We start from the raw sequence: 17,180 nt of genomic DNA on the forward strand, positions 1-17,180 counted from the left end.
AAAGTGATTCAGAGCTGTGTTCCAGACCAAAGTCAGATCAGCAGACAGAGATCCAGGCTTCTGTTCTAGAACAATGTCAGATCAGCAAGACAGTGAAGCAGGGTTCTGTTCTAGAACAAAGTCAGATCAGCAGACAGTGATACAGGGTTCTGTTCTAGAACAAAGTCAGATCAGCAGACAGTGATTGAGGGTTCTGTTCTTGAACAAAGTCAGATCAGCAGACAGTGATTCAGGGTTCTGTCCTTGAACAAAGTCATATCAGCAGGGCAGTGATTCAGGCTTCTGTTTAAGAACAAAGTCAGATCAGCAGACAGTGATCCAGGGTTCTGTTCTAGAACAAAGTCAGATCAGCAGACAGTGATTGAGGGTTCTGTTCTTGAACAAAGTCAGATCAGCAGACAGTGATTCAGGGTTCTGTTCTATAACAAAGTCAGATCAGCATACAGTGTTTCAGGGTTTTGTTCTAGAACAAAAACAGATCAACAAGACAGTGATCCAGGTTTCCGTTCTAGAACAAAAAAAGATCAGCAGACTGTGATCCAGGGTTCTGTTCTATAACAAAGTCAGATCTGCAGAAAGTGATTCAGGGCTCTGTTCTAGAACAAATTCAGATCAGCAGACAGTGATTCACAAAATCAGATCAACAGGGAAGTGATTCAGGCTTCTGTTCTATAACAAAGTCAGATCAGCATAAAGTGATTCAGGGTTTTGTTTTAGAACAAAAACAGATCAACAAAACAGTGATCCAGGTTTCCGTTCTAGAACAAAAAATGATCAGCAGACTGTGATCCGGGATTCTGTTCTAGAACAAAGTCAGATCTGCAGAAAGTGATTCAGAGCTGTGTTCCAGACCAAAGTCAGATCAGTAGGACAGTGATTCAGGGTTCTGTTCTAGAACAAAGTCAAATCAGCAGACAGTGATTCCGACTGCTGTTCTAGAACAAAGTCAGATCAGCAGGACAGTGATTCAGGCTTCTGTTCTAGAACAAAGTCAGATCAGCAGACAGTGATTGAGGGTTCTGTTCTTGAACAAAGTCAGATCAGCAGACAGTGATTCAGGGTTCTGTTCTAGAACAAAGCCAGATCAGCAGATAGTGAACCAGGGTTCTGTTCTAGAACAACGTCAGATCAGCACACAGTGATTCAGGGTTCTGTTCTTGAACAAAGTCAGATCAGCAGACAGTGATTCAGGGATCTGTCCTTGAACAAAGTCAGATCAGCAGGGCAGTGATTCAGGCTTCTGTTTAAGAACAAAGTTAGATCAGCAGACAGTGATCCAGGGTTCTGTTCTAGAACAAAGTCAGATCAGCAGACAGTGATCCAGGGTTCTGTTCTAGAACAAAGTCAGAACAGCAGGGCAGTGATTCAGGCTTCTGTTTAAGAACAAAGTTAGATCAGCAGACAGTGATCCAGGGTTCTGTTCTACAAAAAAGTCAGATCAGCAGACAGTGATCCAGGCTTCTGTTCTAGAACAAAGTTAGATCAGCAGACAGTGATTCAGGCTTCTGTTCTAGAACAAAGTTAGATCAGCAGACAATGATTCAGGCTTCTGTTCTAGAACAAAGTCAGATTTGCTGACATTGATTCAGGGTTCTGTTCTAGAACAAAGTCAGATCAGCAGACAGTTATCCAGGGTTCGGTTCTAGAACAATAACAGATCAACAAGACAGTGATCCGAGGATCTGGTCTAGAACAAAGTCAGATAAGCAGACTGTGATCCAGGGTTCTGCTATAGGACAAAGTCAGATCAGCAGACAGTGATTCAGGCTTCTGTTCTAGAACAAAGTTAGATCGACATGACAGTGATTGAGGGTTCTATTCTAGAACAAAGTCAGATCAACAGGACAATGATTAAGGGTTCTGTTCTAGAACACATTCAGATCAGCAGACAGTGATTCAGGCTTCTGTTCTTGAACAAAATCAGATCAACAGGACATTGATTCAGACTTTTGATCTAGAACAAAGTCAGATCAACAGGACAGTGATGCAGGGTTTTTTTCTAGAACAAAAACAGATCAACAAGGCAGTGATCGAGGTTTCCGTTCTAAAACAAAAACAGATCAACAGACTGTGATCCAGGGTTCTGTTCTAGAACAAAGTCAGATCTGCAGAAAGAGATTCAGGGCTCTGTTCTAGAACAAATTCAGATCAGCAGACAGTGATTCAGGCTTCTGTTCTTGAACAAAATCAGATCAACAGGACAGTGATTCAGGCTTCTGCTCTATAACAAAGTCAGATCAGCATACAGTGATTCAGGGTTTTGTTCTAGAACAAAAACAGATCAACAAGACAGTGATCCAGGTTTCTGTTCTAGAACGAAAACAGATCAGCAGACTGTGATCCAGGGTTCTGTTCTAGAACAAAGTCAGATCTGCTGAAAGTGATTCAGAGCTGTGTTTTAGACCAAAGTCAGATCAGCAGGACAGTGATTCAGGGTTCTGTTCTAGAACAAAGTCAAATCAGCAGACAGTGATTCAGATTGCTGTTCTAGAACAAAGTCAGATCAGCAGGACAGTGATTCAGGCTTCTGTTCTAGAACAAAGTAAGATCAGCAGAACAGTGATTGAGGGTTCTGTTCTAGAACAAAGTCAGATTAGCCGGACAATGATTAAGGGTTCTGTTCTTCAGATCAGCATGACAGTGATTCAGACTGCAGTTCTAGAACAAAGTCAGATCAGCAGGACAGTGATTCAGGCTTCTGTTCTATAACAAAGTCAGATCAGCAGGACAGTGATTGAGGGTTCTGTTCTAGAACAAAGTCAGATCAGCAGGACAATGATTGAGGGTTCTGTTCTAGAACAAATTCAGATCAGCATGACAGTGATTCAGGCTTCTGTTCTTGAACAAAGTCAGATCAGCAGGACTGTGATTGAGGGTTCTGTTCTAGAACAAAATCAGATCAGCAGACAGTGATTCAGGGTTCTGTTCTAGAACAAAATCAGATCAGCAGACAGTAATCCATGTTTCTGTTCTAGAACAAAGTCAGATCAGCAGACAGTGATCCAGGGTTCTGTTCTAGAACAAAGTCAGATCAGCAGACAGTGATCCAGGGTTCTGTTCTTAAAAAAAATCAGATCAGCAGACAGTGATTCATGCTTCTGTTCTTGAACAAAGTCAGATCAGCAGACAGTGATCCAGGGTTCTGTTCTAGAACAAAGTCAGATCTGCAGAAAGAGATTCAGGGCTCTGTTCTAGAACAAATTCAGATCAGCAGACAGTGATTCAGGCTTCTGTTCTTGAACAAAATCAGATCAACAGGACAGTGATTCAGGCTTCTGCTCTATAACAAAGTCAGATCAGCATACAGTGATTCAGGGTTTTGTTCTAGAACAAAAACAGATCAACAAGACAGTGATCCAGGTTTCTGTTCTAGAACGAAAACAGATCAGCAGACTGTGATCCAGGGTTCTGTTCTAGAACAAAGTCAGATCTGCTGAAAGTGATTCAGAGCTGTGTTTTAGACCAAAGTCAGATCAGCAGGACAGTGATTCAGGGTTCTGTTCTAGAACAAAGTCAAATCAGCAGACAGTGATTCAGATTGCTGTTCTAGAACAAAGTCAGATCAGCAGGACAGTGATTCAGGCTTCTGTTCTAGAACAAAGTAAGATCAGCAGAACAGTGATTGAGGGTTCTGTTCTAGAACAAAGTCAGATTAGCCGGACAATGATTAAGGGTTCTGTTCTTCAGATCAGCATGACAGTGATTCAGACTGCAGTTCTAGAACAAAGTCAGATCAGCAGGACAGTGATTCAGGCTTCTGTTCTATAACAAAGTCAGATCAGCAGGACAGTGATTGAGGGTTCTGTTCTAGAACAAAGTCAGATCAGCAGGACAATGATTGAGGGTTCTGTTCTAGAACAAATTCAGATCAGCATGACAGTGATTCAGGCTTCTGTTCTTGAACAAAGTCAGATCAGCAGGACTGTGATTGAGGGTTCTGTTCTAGAACAAAATCAGATCAGCAGACAGTGATTCAGGGTTCTGTTCTAGAACAAAGTCAGATCAGCAGACAGTAATCCATGTTTCTGTTCTAGAACAAAGTCAGATCAGCAGACAGTGATCCAGGGTTCTGTTCTAGAACAAAGTCAGATCAGCAGACAGTGATCCAGGGTTCTGTTCTTAAAAAAAATCAGATCAGCAGACAGTGATTCATGCTTCTGTTCTTGAACAAAGTCAGATCAGCAGACAGTGATCCAGGGTTCTGTTCTAGAACAAAGTCAGATCTGCAGAAAGAGATTCAGGGCTCTGTTCTAGAACAAATTCAGATCAGCAGACAGTGATTCAGGCTTCTGTTCTTGAACAAAATCAGATCAACAGGACAGTGATTCAGGCTTCTGCTCTATAACAAAGTCAGATCAGCATACAGTGATTCAGGGTTTTGTTCTAGAACAAAAACAGATCAACAAGACAGTGATCCAGGTTTCTGTTCTAGAACGAAAACAGATCAGCAGACTGTGATCCAGGGTTCTGTTCTAGAACAAAGTCAGATCTGCTGAAAGTGATTCAGAGCTGTGTTCTAGACCAAAGTCAGATCAGCAGGACAGTGATTCAGGGTTCTGTTCTAGAACAAAGTCAAATCAGCAGACAGTGATTCAGATTGCTGTTCTAGAACAAAGTCAGATCAGCAGGACAGTGATTCAGGCTTCTGTTCTAGAACAAAGTAAGATCAGCAGAACAGTGATTGAGGGTTCTGTTCTAGAACAAAGTCAGATTAGCCGGACAATGATTAAGGGTTCTGTTCTTCAGATCAGCATGACAGTGATTCAGACTGCAGTTCTAGAACAAAGTCAGATCAGCAGGACAGTGATTCAGGCTTCTGTTCTATAACAAAGTCAGATCAGCAGGACAGTGATTGAGGGTTCTGTTCTAGAACAAAGTCAGATCAGCAGGACAATGATTGAGGGTTCTGTTCTAGAACAAATTCAGATCAGCATGACAGTGATTCAGGGTTCTGTTCTAGAACAAAGTCAGATCAGCAGACAGTGATTCAGGGTTGTGTTCTAGAACAAAGTCTGATCAGCAGGACAGTGATCCAGGGTTCTGTTCTTGAACAAATTCAGATCAGCAGACAGTGATTCAGGTTTCTGTTCTTGAACAAAATCAGATCAACAGGACAGTGATTCAGGCTTCTGTTCTATAACAAAGTCAGATCAGCATACAGTGTTTCAGGGTTTTGTTCTAGAACAAAAACAGATCAACAAGACAGTGATCCAGGTTTCCGTTCTAGAACAAAAAAAGATCAGCAGACTGTGATCCAGGGTTCTGTTCTAGAACAAAGTCAGATCTGCTGAAAGTGATTCAGAGCTGTGTTCTAGACCAAAGTCAGATCAGCAGGACAGTGATTCAGGGTTCTGTTCTAGAACAAAGTCAAATCAGCAGACAGTGATTCAGATTGCTGTTCTAGAACAAAGTCAGATCAGCAGGACAGTGATTCAGGCTTCTGTTCTAGAACAAAGTAAGATCAGCAGAACAGTGATTGAGGGTTCTGTTCTAGAACAAAGTCAGATTAGCCGGACAATGATTAAGGGTTCTGTTCTTCAGATCAGCATGACAGTGATTCAGACTGCAGTTCTAGAACAAAGTCAGATCAGCATGACAGTGATTCAGGCTTCTGTTCTTGAACAAAGTCAGATCAGCAGGACTGTGATTGAGGGTTCTGTTCTTAAAAAAAATCAGATCAGCAGACAGTGATTCATGCTTCTGTTCTTGAACAAAGTCAGATCAGCAGACAGTGATCCAGGGTTCTGTTCTAGAACTAAGTCAGATCAGCAGACAGTGATTCAGGGTTCTGTTCTAGAACAAAGTCAGATCAGCAGACAGTGATCCAGGCTTCTGTTCTAGAACAATGTCAGATCAGCAAGACAGTGATTCAAGGTTCTGTTCTAGAACAAAGTCAGATCAGCACAGAGTGATTCAGGGTTCTGTTTTTGAACAAAGTCAGATCAGCAGACAGTGATTCAGGGTTGTGTCCTTGAACAAAGTCAGATCAGCAGGACAGTGATTCAAGGTTCTGTTCTAGAACAAAGTCTGATCAACAGACAGTGATCCAGGGTTCTGTTCTTGAACAAATTCAGATCAGCAGACAGTGATTCAGGTTTCTGTTCTTGAACAAAATCAGATCAACAGGACAGTGATTCAGGCTTCTGTTCTATAACAAAGTCAGATCAGCATACAGTGATTCAGGGTTTTGTTCTAGAAAAAAAACAGATCAACAAGACAGTGATCCAGGTTTCCGTTCTAGAACAAAAAAAGATCAGCAGACTGTGATCCAGGGTTCTGTTCTATAACAAAGTCAGATCTGCAGAAAGTGATTCAGGGCTCTGTTCTAGAACAAATTCAGATCAGCAGACAGTGATTCACAAAATCAGATCAACAGGGAAGTGATTCAGGCTTCTGTTCTATAACAAAGTCAGATCAGCATACAGTGATTCAGGGTTTTGTTTTAGAACAAAAACAGATCAACAAAACAGTGATCCAGGTTTCTGTTCTAGAACAAAAACTGATCAGCAGACTGTGATCCGGGATTCTGTTCTAGAACAAAGTCAGATCTGCAGAAAGTGATTCAGAGCTGTGTTCCAGACCAAAGTCAGATCAGCAGACAGTGATCCAGGCTTCTGTTCTAGAACACTGTCAGATCAGCAAGACAGTGAAGCAGGGTTCTGTTCTAGAACAAAGTCAGATCAGCAGACAGTGATACAGGGTTCTGTTCTAGAACAAAGTCAGATCAGCAGACAGTGATTGAGGGTTCTGTTCTTGAACAAAGTCAGATCAGCAGACAGTGATTCAGGGTTCTGTTCTAGAACAAAGCCAGATCAGCAGATAGTGATCCAGGGTTCTGTTTTAGAACAACGTCAGATCAGCAAACAGTGATTCAGGGTTCTGTTCTTGAACAAAGTCAGATCAGCAGATAGTGATTAAGGGTTCTGTCCTTGAACAAAGTCAGATCAGCAGGGCAGTGATTCAGGCTTCTGTTTAAGAACAAAGTCAGATCAGCAGACAGTGATCCAGGGTTCTGTTCTAGAACAAATTCAGATCAGCAGACAGTGATTGAGGGTTCTGTTCTTGAACAAAGTCAGATCAGCAGACAGTGATTCAGGGTTCTGTCCTTGAACAAAGTCAGATCAGCAGGGCAGTGATTCAGGCTTCTGTTTAAGAACAAAGTCAGATCAGCAGACAGTGATCCAGGGTTCTGTTCTAGAACAAAGTCAGATCAGCAGACAGTGATTGAGGGTTCTGTTCTTGAACAAAGTCAGATCAGCAGACAGTGATTCAGGGTTCTGTTCTAGAACAAAGCCAGATCAGCAGATAGTGAACCAGGGTTCTGTTCTAGAACAACGTCAGATCAGCACACAGTGATTCAGGGTTCTGTTCTTGAACAAAGTCAGATCAGCAGACAGTGATTCAGGGTTCTGTCCTTGAACAAAGTCAGATCAGCAGGGCAGTGATTCAGGCTTCTGTTTAAGAACAAAGTTAGATCAGCAGACAGTGATCCAGGGTTCTGTTCTAGAACAAAGTCAGATCAGCAAACAGTGATCCAGGGTTCTGTTCTAGAACAAAGTCAGATCAGCAGGGCAGTGATTCAGGCTTCTGTTTAAGAACAAAGTTAGATCAGCAGGACAGTGATTGAGGGTTCTGTTCTAGAACAAAGTCAGATCAGCAGGACAATGATTGAGGGTTCTGTTCTAGAACAAATTCAGATCAGCATGACAGTGATTCAGGCTTCTGTTCTAGAACAAAGTCAGATCAGCAGGACTGTGATTGAGGGTTCTGTTCTAGAACAAAATCAGATCAGCAGACAGTGATTCAGGGTTCTGTTCTAGAACAAAGTCATATCAGCAGACAGTAATCCAGGTTTCTGTTCTAGAACAAAGTCAGATCAGCAGACAGTGATCCAGGGTTCTGTTCTAGAACAAAGTCAGATCAGCAGACAGTGATCCAGGGTTCTGTTCTAGAACTAAGTCAGATCCGCAGACAGTGATTCAGGGTTCTGTTCTAGAACAAAGTCAGATCAGCAGACAGTGATCCAGGCTTCTGTTCTAGAACAATGTCAGATCAGCAAGACAGTGATTCAAGGTTCTGTTCTAGAACAAAGTCAGATCAGCACAGAGTGATTCAGGGTTCTGTTTTTGAACAAAGTCAGATCAGCAGACAGTGATTCAGGGTTGTGTCCTTGAACAAAGTCAGATCAGCAGGACAGTGATTCAAGGTTCTGTTCTAGAACAAAGTCTGATCAGCATACAGTGATCCAGGGTTCTGTTCTTGAACAAATTCAGATCAGCAGACAGTTATTCAGGTTTCTGTTCTTGAACAAAATCAGATCAACAGGACAGTGATTCAGGCTTCTGTTCTATAACAAAGTCAGATCAGCATACAGTGATTCAGGGTTTTGTTGTAGAACAAAAACAGATCAACAAGACAGTGATCCAGGTTTCCGTTCTAGAAGAAAAAAAGATCAGCAGACTGTGATCCAGGGTTCTGTTCTATAACAAAGTCAGATCTGCAGAAAGTGATTCAGGGCTCTGTTCTAGAACAAAATCAGATCAGCAGGGAAGTGATTCAGGCTTCTGTTCTATAACAAAGTCAGATCAGCATACAGTGATTCAGGGTTTTGTTTTAGAACAAAAACAGATCAACAAAACAGTGATCCAGGTTCCCGTTCTAGAACAAAAACTGATCAGCAGACTGTGATCCGGGATTCTGTTCTAGAACAAAGTCAGATCTGCAGAAAGTGATTCAGAGCTGTGTTCCAGACCAAAGTCAGATCAGCAGACAGTGATCCAGGCTTCTGTTCTAGAACAATGTCAGATCAGCAAGACAGTGAAGCAGGGTTCTGTTCTAGAACAAAGTCAGATCAGCAGACAGTGATACAGGGTTCTGTTCTAGAACAAAGTCAGATCAGCAGACAGTGGTTGAGGGTTCTGTTCTTGAACAAAGTCAGATCAGCAGACAGTGATTCAGGGTTCTGTCCTTGAACAAAGTCAGATCAGCAGGGCAGTGATTCAGGCTTCTGTTTAAGAACAAAGTCAGATCAGCAGACAGTGATCCAGGGTTCTGTTCTAGAACAAAGTCAGATCAGCAGACAGTGATTGAGGGTTCTGTTCTTGAACAAAGTCAGATCAGCAGACAGTGATTCAGGGTTCTGTTCTAGAACAAAGCCAGATCAGCAGATAGTGAACCAGGGTTCTGTTCTAGAACAACGTCAGATCAGCACACAGTGATTCAGGGTTCTGTTCTTGAACAAAGTCAGATCAGCAGACAGTGATTCAGGGTTCTGTCCTTGAACAAAGTCAGATCAGCAGGGCAGTGATTCAGGCTTCTGTTTAAGAACAAAGCTAGATCAGCAGACAGTGATCCAGGGTTCTGTTCTAGAACAAAGTCAGATCAGCAGACAGTGATCCAGGGTTCTGTTCTAGAACAAAGTCAGATCAGCAGGGCAGTGATTCAGGCTTCTGTTTAAGAACAAAGTTAGATCAGCAGACAGTGATCCAGGGTTCTGTTCTAGAACAAAGTCAGAGCAGCAGACAGTGATCCAGGGTTCTGTTCTAGAACAAAGTTAGATCAGCAGACAGTGATTCAGGCTTCTGTTCTAGAACAAAGTTAGATCAGCAGACATTGATTCAGGGTTCTGTTCTAGAACAAAGTCAGATCAGCAGACAGTTATCCAGGGTTCGGTTCTAGAACAATAACAGATCAACAACACAGTGATCCGAGGATCTGGTCTAGAACAAAGTCAAATAAGCAGACTGTGATCCAGGGTTCTGCTATAGGACAAAGTCAGATCAGCAGACAGTGATTCAGACTTCTGTTCTAGAACAAAGTTAGATCGACAGGACAGTGATTGAGGGTTCTATTCTAGAACAAAGTCAGATCAACAGGACAATGATTAAGGGTTCTGTTCTAGAACAAATTCAGATCAGCAGACAGTGATTCAGGCTTCTGTTCTTGAACAAAATCAGATCAACAGGACATTATTTCAGACTTTCTTGAACAAAGTCAGATCAACAAGGCAGTGATCCAGGTTTCCGTTCTAAAACAAAAACAGATCAGCAGACTGTGATCCAGGGTTCTGTTCTAGAACAAAGTCAGATCTGCAGAAAGAGATTCAGGGCTCTGTTCTAGAACAGAGTCAGATCAGCAGACAGTGATCCAGGGTTCTGTTCTTGAAAAAAATCAGATCAGCAGACAGTGATTCATGCTTCTGTTCTTGAACAAAGTCAGATCAGCAGACAGTGATCCAGGGTTCTGTTCTAGAACTAAGTCAGATCAGCAGACAGTGATTCAGGGTTCTGTTCTAGAACAAAGTCAGATCAGCAGACAGTGATCCAGGCTTCTGTTCTAGAACAATGTCAGATCAGCAAGACAGTGATTCAAGGTTCTGTTCTAGAACAAAGTCAGATCAGCACAGAGTGATTCAGGGTTCTGTTTTTGAACAAAGTCAGATCAGCAGACAGTGATTCAGGGTTGTGTTCTAGAACAAAGTCTGATCAGCAGGACAGTGATCCAGGGTTCTGTTCTTGAACAAATTCAGATCAGCAGACAGTGATTCAGGTTTCTGTTCTTGAACAAAATCAGATCAACAGGACAGTGATTCAGGCTTCTGTTCTATAACAAAGTCAGATCAGCATACAGTGTTTCAGGGTTTTGTTCTAGAACAAAAACAGATCAACAAGACAGTGATCCAGGTTTCCGTTCTAGAACAAAAAAAGATCAGCAGACTGTGATCCAGGGTTCTGTTCTATAACAAAGTCAGATCTGCAGAAAGTGATTCAGGGCTCTGTTCTAGAACAAATTCAGATCAGCAGACAGTGATTCACAAAATCAGATCAACAGGGAAGTGATTCAGGCTTCTGTTCTATAACAAAGTCAGATCAGCATAAAGTGATTCAGGGTTTTGTTTTAGAACAAAAACAGATCAACAAAACAGTGATCCAGGTTTCCGTTCTAGAACAAAAACTGATCAGCAGACTGTGATCCGGGATTCTGTTCTAGAACAAAGTCAGATCTGCAGAAAGTGATTCAGAGCTGTGTTCCAGACCAAAATCAGATCAGCAGACAGTGATTGAGGATTCTGTTCTAGAACAAAATCGGATCAGCAGACAGTGATCCAGGGTTCTGTTCTAGAACAAGGTCAGATCAGCAAGACAGTGATCCAGGGTTCTGTTCTAGAACAAAGTCAGATCAGCAGACAGTGATTCAGGCTTCTGTTCTAGAACAAAGTCAGATCAGCAGACAGTGTTTCAGGCTTCTGTTCTAGAACAAAGTCAGATCAGCAGAAAGTCATTCAAGGTTCTGTTCTAGAACAAAGTCAGATCAGCAGAAAGTGATTCAAGTTTCTGTTCTAGAACAAAATCAGATCAGCAGACAATGATCCATTGTTCTGTTGTAGGACAAAGTCAGATCAGCAGACAGTGATCCAGGGTTCTGTTCTAGAACAAAGTCAGATCAGCAGACAGTGATTCAGGGTTCTGTTCTTGAACAACGTCAGATCAGCAGACAGTGATCTAGGGTTCTGTTCTAGAACTAAGTCAGATCAGCAGACAGTGATCCAGGGTTCTGTTCTAGGACAAAGTCAGATCAGCAGACAGTGATCCAGATTTCTGTTCTAGAACAATGTCAGATCAGCAGAAAGTGATTCAAGGTTCTGTTCTAGAACAAAGTTAGATTATCAGACAGTGATTCAGGCTTCTGTTCTAGAACAAAGTCAGATTTGCTGACATTGATTCAGGGTTCTGTTCTAGAACAAAGTCAGATCAGCAGACAGTTATCCAGGGTTCGGTTCTAGAACAATAACAGATCAACAAGACAGTGATCCAAGGATCTGGTCTAGAACAAAGTCAGATAAGCAGACTGTGATCCAGGGTTCTGCTCTAGGACAAAGTCAGATCAGCAAGACAGTGATCCAGGGTTCTGTTCTAGGACAAAGTCAGATCAGCAGACAATGATCCAGAGTTCTGTTCTAGAACAATGTCAGATCAGCAGAAAGTGATTCAAGGTTCTGTTCTAGAACAAAGTCAGATCAGCAGAAAGTGATTCAAGGCTCTGTTCTAGAACAAAGTCAGATCAGCAGTAAATGATCCATGGTTCTGTTGTAGAATAAAGTCAGATCAGCAGACAGTGATCCAGGGTTCTGTTCTAGAACAAATTCAGATCAGCAGACAGTAATCCAGGGTTCTGTTCTAGAACAAAGTCAGATCAGCAGATAGTGATCAAGGGTTCTGTTCTAGAACTAGTCAGATCAGCAGACAGTGATCCAGGGTTCTGTTCTAGGACAAAGTCAGATCAGCAGACAGTGATCCTGAGTTCTGTTCTAGAACAGAGTCAGATCAGCAGACAGTGATTCAGGGTTCTGTTCTAGAACAAAGTCAGATCAGCAGACAGTGATCCAGGCTTCTGTTCTAGAACAATGTCAGATCAGCAAGACAGTGATTCAAGGTTCTGTTCTAGAACAAAGTCAGATCAGCACAGAGTGATTCAGGGTTCTGTTTTTGAACAAAGTCAGATCAGCAGACAGTGATTCAGGGTTGTGTCCTTGAACAAAGTCAGATCAGCAGTACAGTGATTCAAGGTTCTGTTCTAGAACAAAGTCTGATCAACAGACAGTGATCCAGGGTTCTGTTCTTGAACAAATTCAGATCAGCAGACAGTGATTCAGGTTTCTGTTCTTGAACAAAATCAGATCAACAGGACAGTGATTCAGGCTTCTGTTCTATAACAAAGTCAGATCAGCATACAGTGATTCAGGGTTTTGTTCTAGAAAAAAAACAGATCAACAAGACAGTGATCCAGGTTTCCGTTCTAGAACAAAAAAAGATCAGCAGACTGTGATCCAGGGTTCTGTTCTATAACAAAGTCAGATCTGCATAAAGTGATTCAGGGTTTTGTTTTAGAACAAAAACAGATCAACAAAACAGTGATCCAGGTTTCCGTTCTAGAACAAAAACTGATCAGCAGACTGTGATCCGGGATTCTGTTCTAGAACAAAGTCAGATCTGCAGAAAGTGATTCAGAGCTGTGTTCCAGACCAAAATCAGATCAGCAGACAGTGATTGAGGATTCTGTTCTAGAACAAAATCGGATCAGCAGACAGTGATCCAGGGTTCTGTTCTAGAACAAGGTCAGATCAGCAAGACAGTGATCCAGGGTTCTGTTCTAGAACAAAGTCAGATCAGCAGACAGTGATTCAGGCTTCTGTTCTAGAACAAAGTCAGATCAGCAGACAGTGTTTCAGGCTTCTGTTCTAGAACAAAGTCAGATCAGCAGAAAGTCATTCAAGGTTCTGTTCTAGAACAAAGTCAGATCAGCAGAAAGTGATTCAAGTTTCTGTTCTAGAACAAAATCAGATCAGCAGACAATGATCCATTGTTCTGTTGTAGGACAAAGTCAGATCAGCAGACAGTGATCCAGGGTTCTGTTCTAGAACAAAGTCAGATCAGCAGACAGTGATTCAGGGTTCTGTTCTTGAACAACGTCAGATCAGCAGACAGTGATCTAGGGTTCTGTTCTAGAACTAAGTCAGATCAGCAGACAGTGATCCAGGGTTCTGTTCTAGGACAAAGTCAGATCAGCAGACAGTGATCCAGATTTCTGTTCTAGAACAATGTCAGATCAGCAGAAAGTGATTCAAGGTTCTGTTCTAGAACAAAGTTAGATTATCAGACAGTGATTCAGGCTTCTGTTCTAGAACAAAGTCAGATTTGCTGACATTGATTCAGGGTTCTGTTCTAGAACAAAGTCAGATCAGCAGACAGTTATCCAGGGTTCGGTTCTAGAACAATAACAGATCAACAAGACAGTGATCCAAGGATCTGGTCTAGAACAAAGTCAGATAAGCAGACTGTGATCCAGGGTTCTGCTCTAGGACAAAGTCAGATCAGCAGACAATGATCCAGAGTTCTGTTCTAGAACAATGTCAGATCAGCAGAAAGTGATTCAAGGTTCTGTTCTAGAACAAAGTCAGATCAGCAGAAAGTGATTCAAGGCTCTGTTCTAGAACAAAGTCAGATCAGCAGACAATGATCCATGGTTCTGTTGTAGAATAAAGTCAGATCAGCAGACAGTGATCCAGGGTTCTGTTCTAGAACAAATTCAGATCAGCAGACAGTAATCCAGGGTTCTGTTCTAGAACAAAGTCAGATCAGCAGATAGTGATCAAGGGTTCTGTTCTAGAACTAGTCAGATCAGCAGACAGTGATCCAGGGTTCTGTTCTAGGACAAAGTCAGATCAGCAGACAGTGATCCAGAGTTCTGTTCTAGAACAATGTCAGATCAGCAGAAAGTGATTCAAGGTTCTGTTCTAGAACGAAAGTCAGATCAGCAGACAGTGATTCAGGCTTCTGTTCTAGAACAAAGTCAGATTTGCTGACATTGATTCAGGGTTCTGTTCTAGAACAAAGTCAGATCAGCAGACAGTTATCCAGGGTTCGGTTCTAGAACAATAACAGATCAACAATACAGTGATCCAAGGATCTGGTATAGATTAAAGTCAGATAAGCAGACTGTGATCCAGGGTTGTGCTCTAGGACAAAGTCAGATCAGCAGGACAGTGATCCAGGGTTCTGTTCTAGAACAAAGTCAGATCAGCAGACAGTGATTCAGGCTTCTGTTCTAGAACAAAGTCAGATCAGCAGACAGTGATTCAGGGTTCTGTTCTAGAACAAAGTCAGATCAGCAGACAGTGATTCAGGCTTCTGTTCTAGAACAAAGTTAGATCACCAGGACATTGATTGAGGGTTCTATTCTAGAACAAAGTCAGATCAACAGGACAGTGATTAAGGGTTCTGTCCTATAACAAATTCAGATCAGCAGACAGTGATTCAGGCTTCTGTTCTTGAACAAAATCAGATCAACAGGACATTGATTCAGACTTTTGATCTAGAACAAAGTCAGATCAACAGGACAGTGATTCAGGGTTTTGTTCTAGAAAAAAAGTTAGATCAACAGGACAGTGATTCATGCATCTGTTCTAGAACAAAGTCAGATCAGCATACAGTGATTCAGGGTTTTGTTCTAGAACAAAAACAGATCAACAAGACAGTGATCCAGGTTTTCGTTCTAGAACAAAAACAAATCAGCAGACTGTGATCCAGGGTTCTGTTCTAGAACAAAGTCAAATCTGCAGAAAGTGATGCAGGGCTCTGTTGTAGACCAAAGTCAGATCAGTAGAACAGTGATCCAGGGTTCTGTTCTAGAACAAAGTCAGATCAGCAGACAGTGATTCAGGCTTCTATTCTAGAACAAAATCAGATCAGCAGACAGTGATTCAGGCTTCTGTTCTAGAACAAAGTCAGATCAGCAGGACAGTGTTTCATGGTTCTGTTATAGGACAAAGTCAGATCAGCAGACAGTGATCCAGAGTTCTGTTCTAGAACAAAGTCAGATCAGCAAGACAGTAATCCAGGGTTCTGTTCTAGAACAAAGTCAGATCAGCAGACAGTGATTCAGGCTTCTGTTCTAGAACAAAGTCAGATCAGCAGGACAGTGTTTCAGGATTCTGTTCTAGGACAAAGTCAGATCAGCAGACAGTGATCCAGAGTTCTGTTCTAGAACAATGTCAGATCAGCAGAAAGGGATTCAAGGTTCTGTTCTAGAACAAAGTCAGACCAGCAGAAAGTGATTCAAGGTTCTGTTCTAGAACAAAGTCAGATCAGCAGACAATGATTCATGGTTCTGTTGTAGGACAAATTCAGATCAGCAGACAGCGATTCATGGTTCTGTTCTAGAACAAAGTAAGATCAGCAGGACAGTGATTGAGGGTTCTGTTCTAGAACAAAGTCAGATCAGCAGGGCAATGATTGAGGGTTCTGTTCTAGAACAAAGTCAGATCAGCATGACAGTGATTCTGGCTTCTGTTCTAGAACAAAGTCAGATCAGCAGGACTGTGATTGAAGGTTCTGTTATAGAAGTCAGATCAGCAGGACATTTATTGAGGGTTCTGTTCTAGAACACAGTCAGATCAGCAGTCAGTGATTCTGGCTTCTGTTCTAGAACAAAGTCAGATCAGCAGGACTGTGATTTAGGGTTCTGTTAAAGAAGTCAGATCAGCAGGACAGTTATTGAGGGTTCTGTTCTTGAACAAAGTCAGATCAGCAGGACAATGATTCAGGGTTCTGTTCTAGAACAAAGTCAGATCAGCAGGACTGTGATTGAGGGTTCTGTTATAGATGTCAGATCAGCAGGACAGTTATTGAGGGTTCTGTTCTAGAACTAAGTCAGATCAGCAGACAGTGATTCAGGGTTCTGTTCTAGAACAAAGTCAGATCAGCAAGACAGTGATCCAGGGTTCTGTTCTAGAACAAAGTCAGATTAGCAGACAGTGATTCAGGCTTCTGTTCTAGAACAAAGTCAGATCAGCAGACTGTGATCCAGGGTTCTGTTCTATAACAAGTCAGATCAGCAGACTGTGATTCAGGGTTCTGTTCTAGAACAAAGTCAGATCAGCAGACAGTGATTCAGGCTTCTGTTCTAGAACAAAGTCAGATCAGCAGACTGTGATCCAGGGTTCTGTTCTAGAACAAGTCAGATCAGCAAGACAGTGATCCAGGGTTCTGTTCTAGAACAAAGTCAGATCACCAGGACAGTGATTCAGGCTTCTGTTCTAGAACATAGTCAGATCAGCAGACAGTGATCCAGGGTTCTGTTCTAGAACAAAGTCAGATCAGCAGGACAGTGATTCAGGCTTCTGTTCTAGAACTTAGTCAGATCAGCAGACAGTGATCCAGGGTTCTGTTCTAGAACAAAGTCAGATCAGCAGAAAGTGATTCAAGGTTCTGTTCTAGATCAAAGTCAGATTTGCTGACAGTGATTCAGGGTTCTGTTCTAGAACAATGTCAGATCAGCAGGACAGTGAACACATCAAGTCACCAATTGTCAAGGTGATTAGGTATGAACTATACTGCACAATAACCGTTACTGAATTCTACACTAGATGCATATTGCAATGTTACACGCGATCGATAAAATACTGTGTTTCACGGAACCAGTAATTTATTTAACTAGACTAGATAAGTTAGTCACTGAGCAGTACATGGATAGACAATGGACAGCAAAAAGAAAAACAAAAATTGGCATAACAATAAAAAAAGTAGAATACAGAAATTTTCATCTCATTCACAAAAAATCGTACACTAAATATTTATTGGAAATTATACTAAAATCTTCATGACATTGTTCTCGTACGATGT

General features: G+C 41.8%; 1 protein-coding gene across 1 annotated transcript; it reads left to right on the forward strand.

Moving 5' to 3' along the window:
- Positions 1–8,798: 8,798 nt before the first annotated feature.
- On the forward strand, positions 8,799–12,337 carry LOC134694457 (uncharacterized). The gene is made up of 7 exons (XM_063555468.1): positions 8,799–8,933; positions 9,547–9,666; positions 10,296–10,406; positions 11,078–11,188; positions 11,387–11,452; positions 11,739–11,894; positions 12,137–12,337. Exons 1-7 carry the CDS (start codon positions 8,799–8,801, stop codon positions 12,335–12,337), a joined length of 900 nt encoding a protein of 299 aa, XP_063411538.1.
- Positions 12,338–17,180: the final 4,843 nt, after the last annotated feature.

This window comes from Mytilus trossulus, chromosome 13 (assembly GCF_036588685.1).
Source record: "Mytilus trossulus isolate FHL-02 chromosome 13, PNRI_Mtr1.1.1.hap1, whole genome shotgun sequence".
Classification (NCBI taxonomy): domain Eukaryota; kingdom Metazoa; phylum Mollusca; class Bivalvia; order Mytilida; family Mytilidae; genus Mytilus; species Mytilus trossulus.

Bases quoted from the DNA above. Each gene is read 5' to 3' on its own strand.
- LOC134694457 (XM_063555468.1), top strand. From the start codon at position 8,799: ATGTCAGATCAGCAAGACAGTGAAGCAGGGTTCTGTTCTAGAACAAAG. The intron at 8,934-9,546 runs GTCAGATCAGCA...GTTCTGTTCTAG, and splicing joins GGGTTCTGTTCTTGAACAAA to AACAAAGTTAGATCAGCAGA. The intron at 9,667-10,295 runs GTTCGGTTCTAG...GTTCTGTTCTAG, and splicing joins TCAGCAGACAGTTATCCAGG to AACAAAGTCAGATCAGCAGA.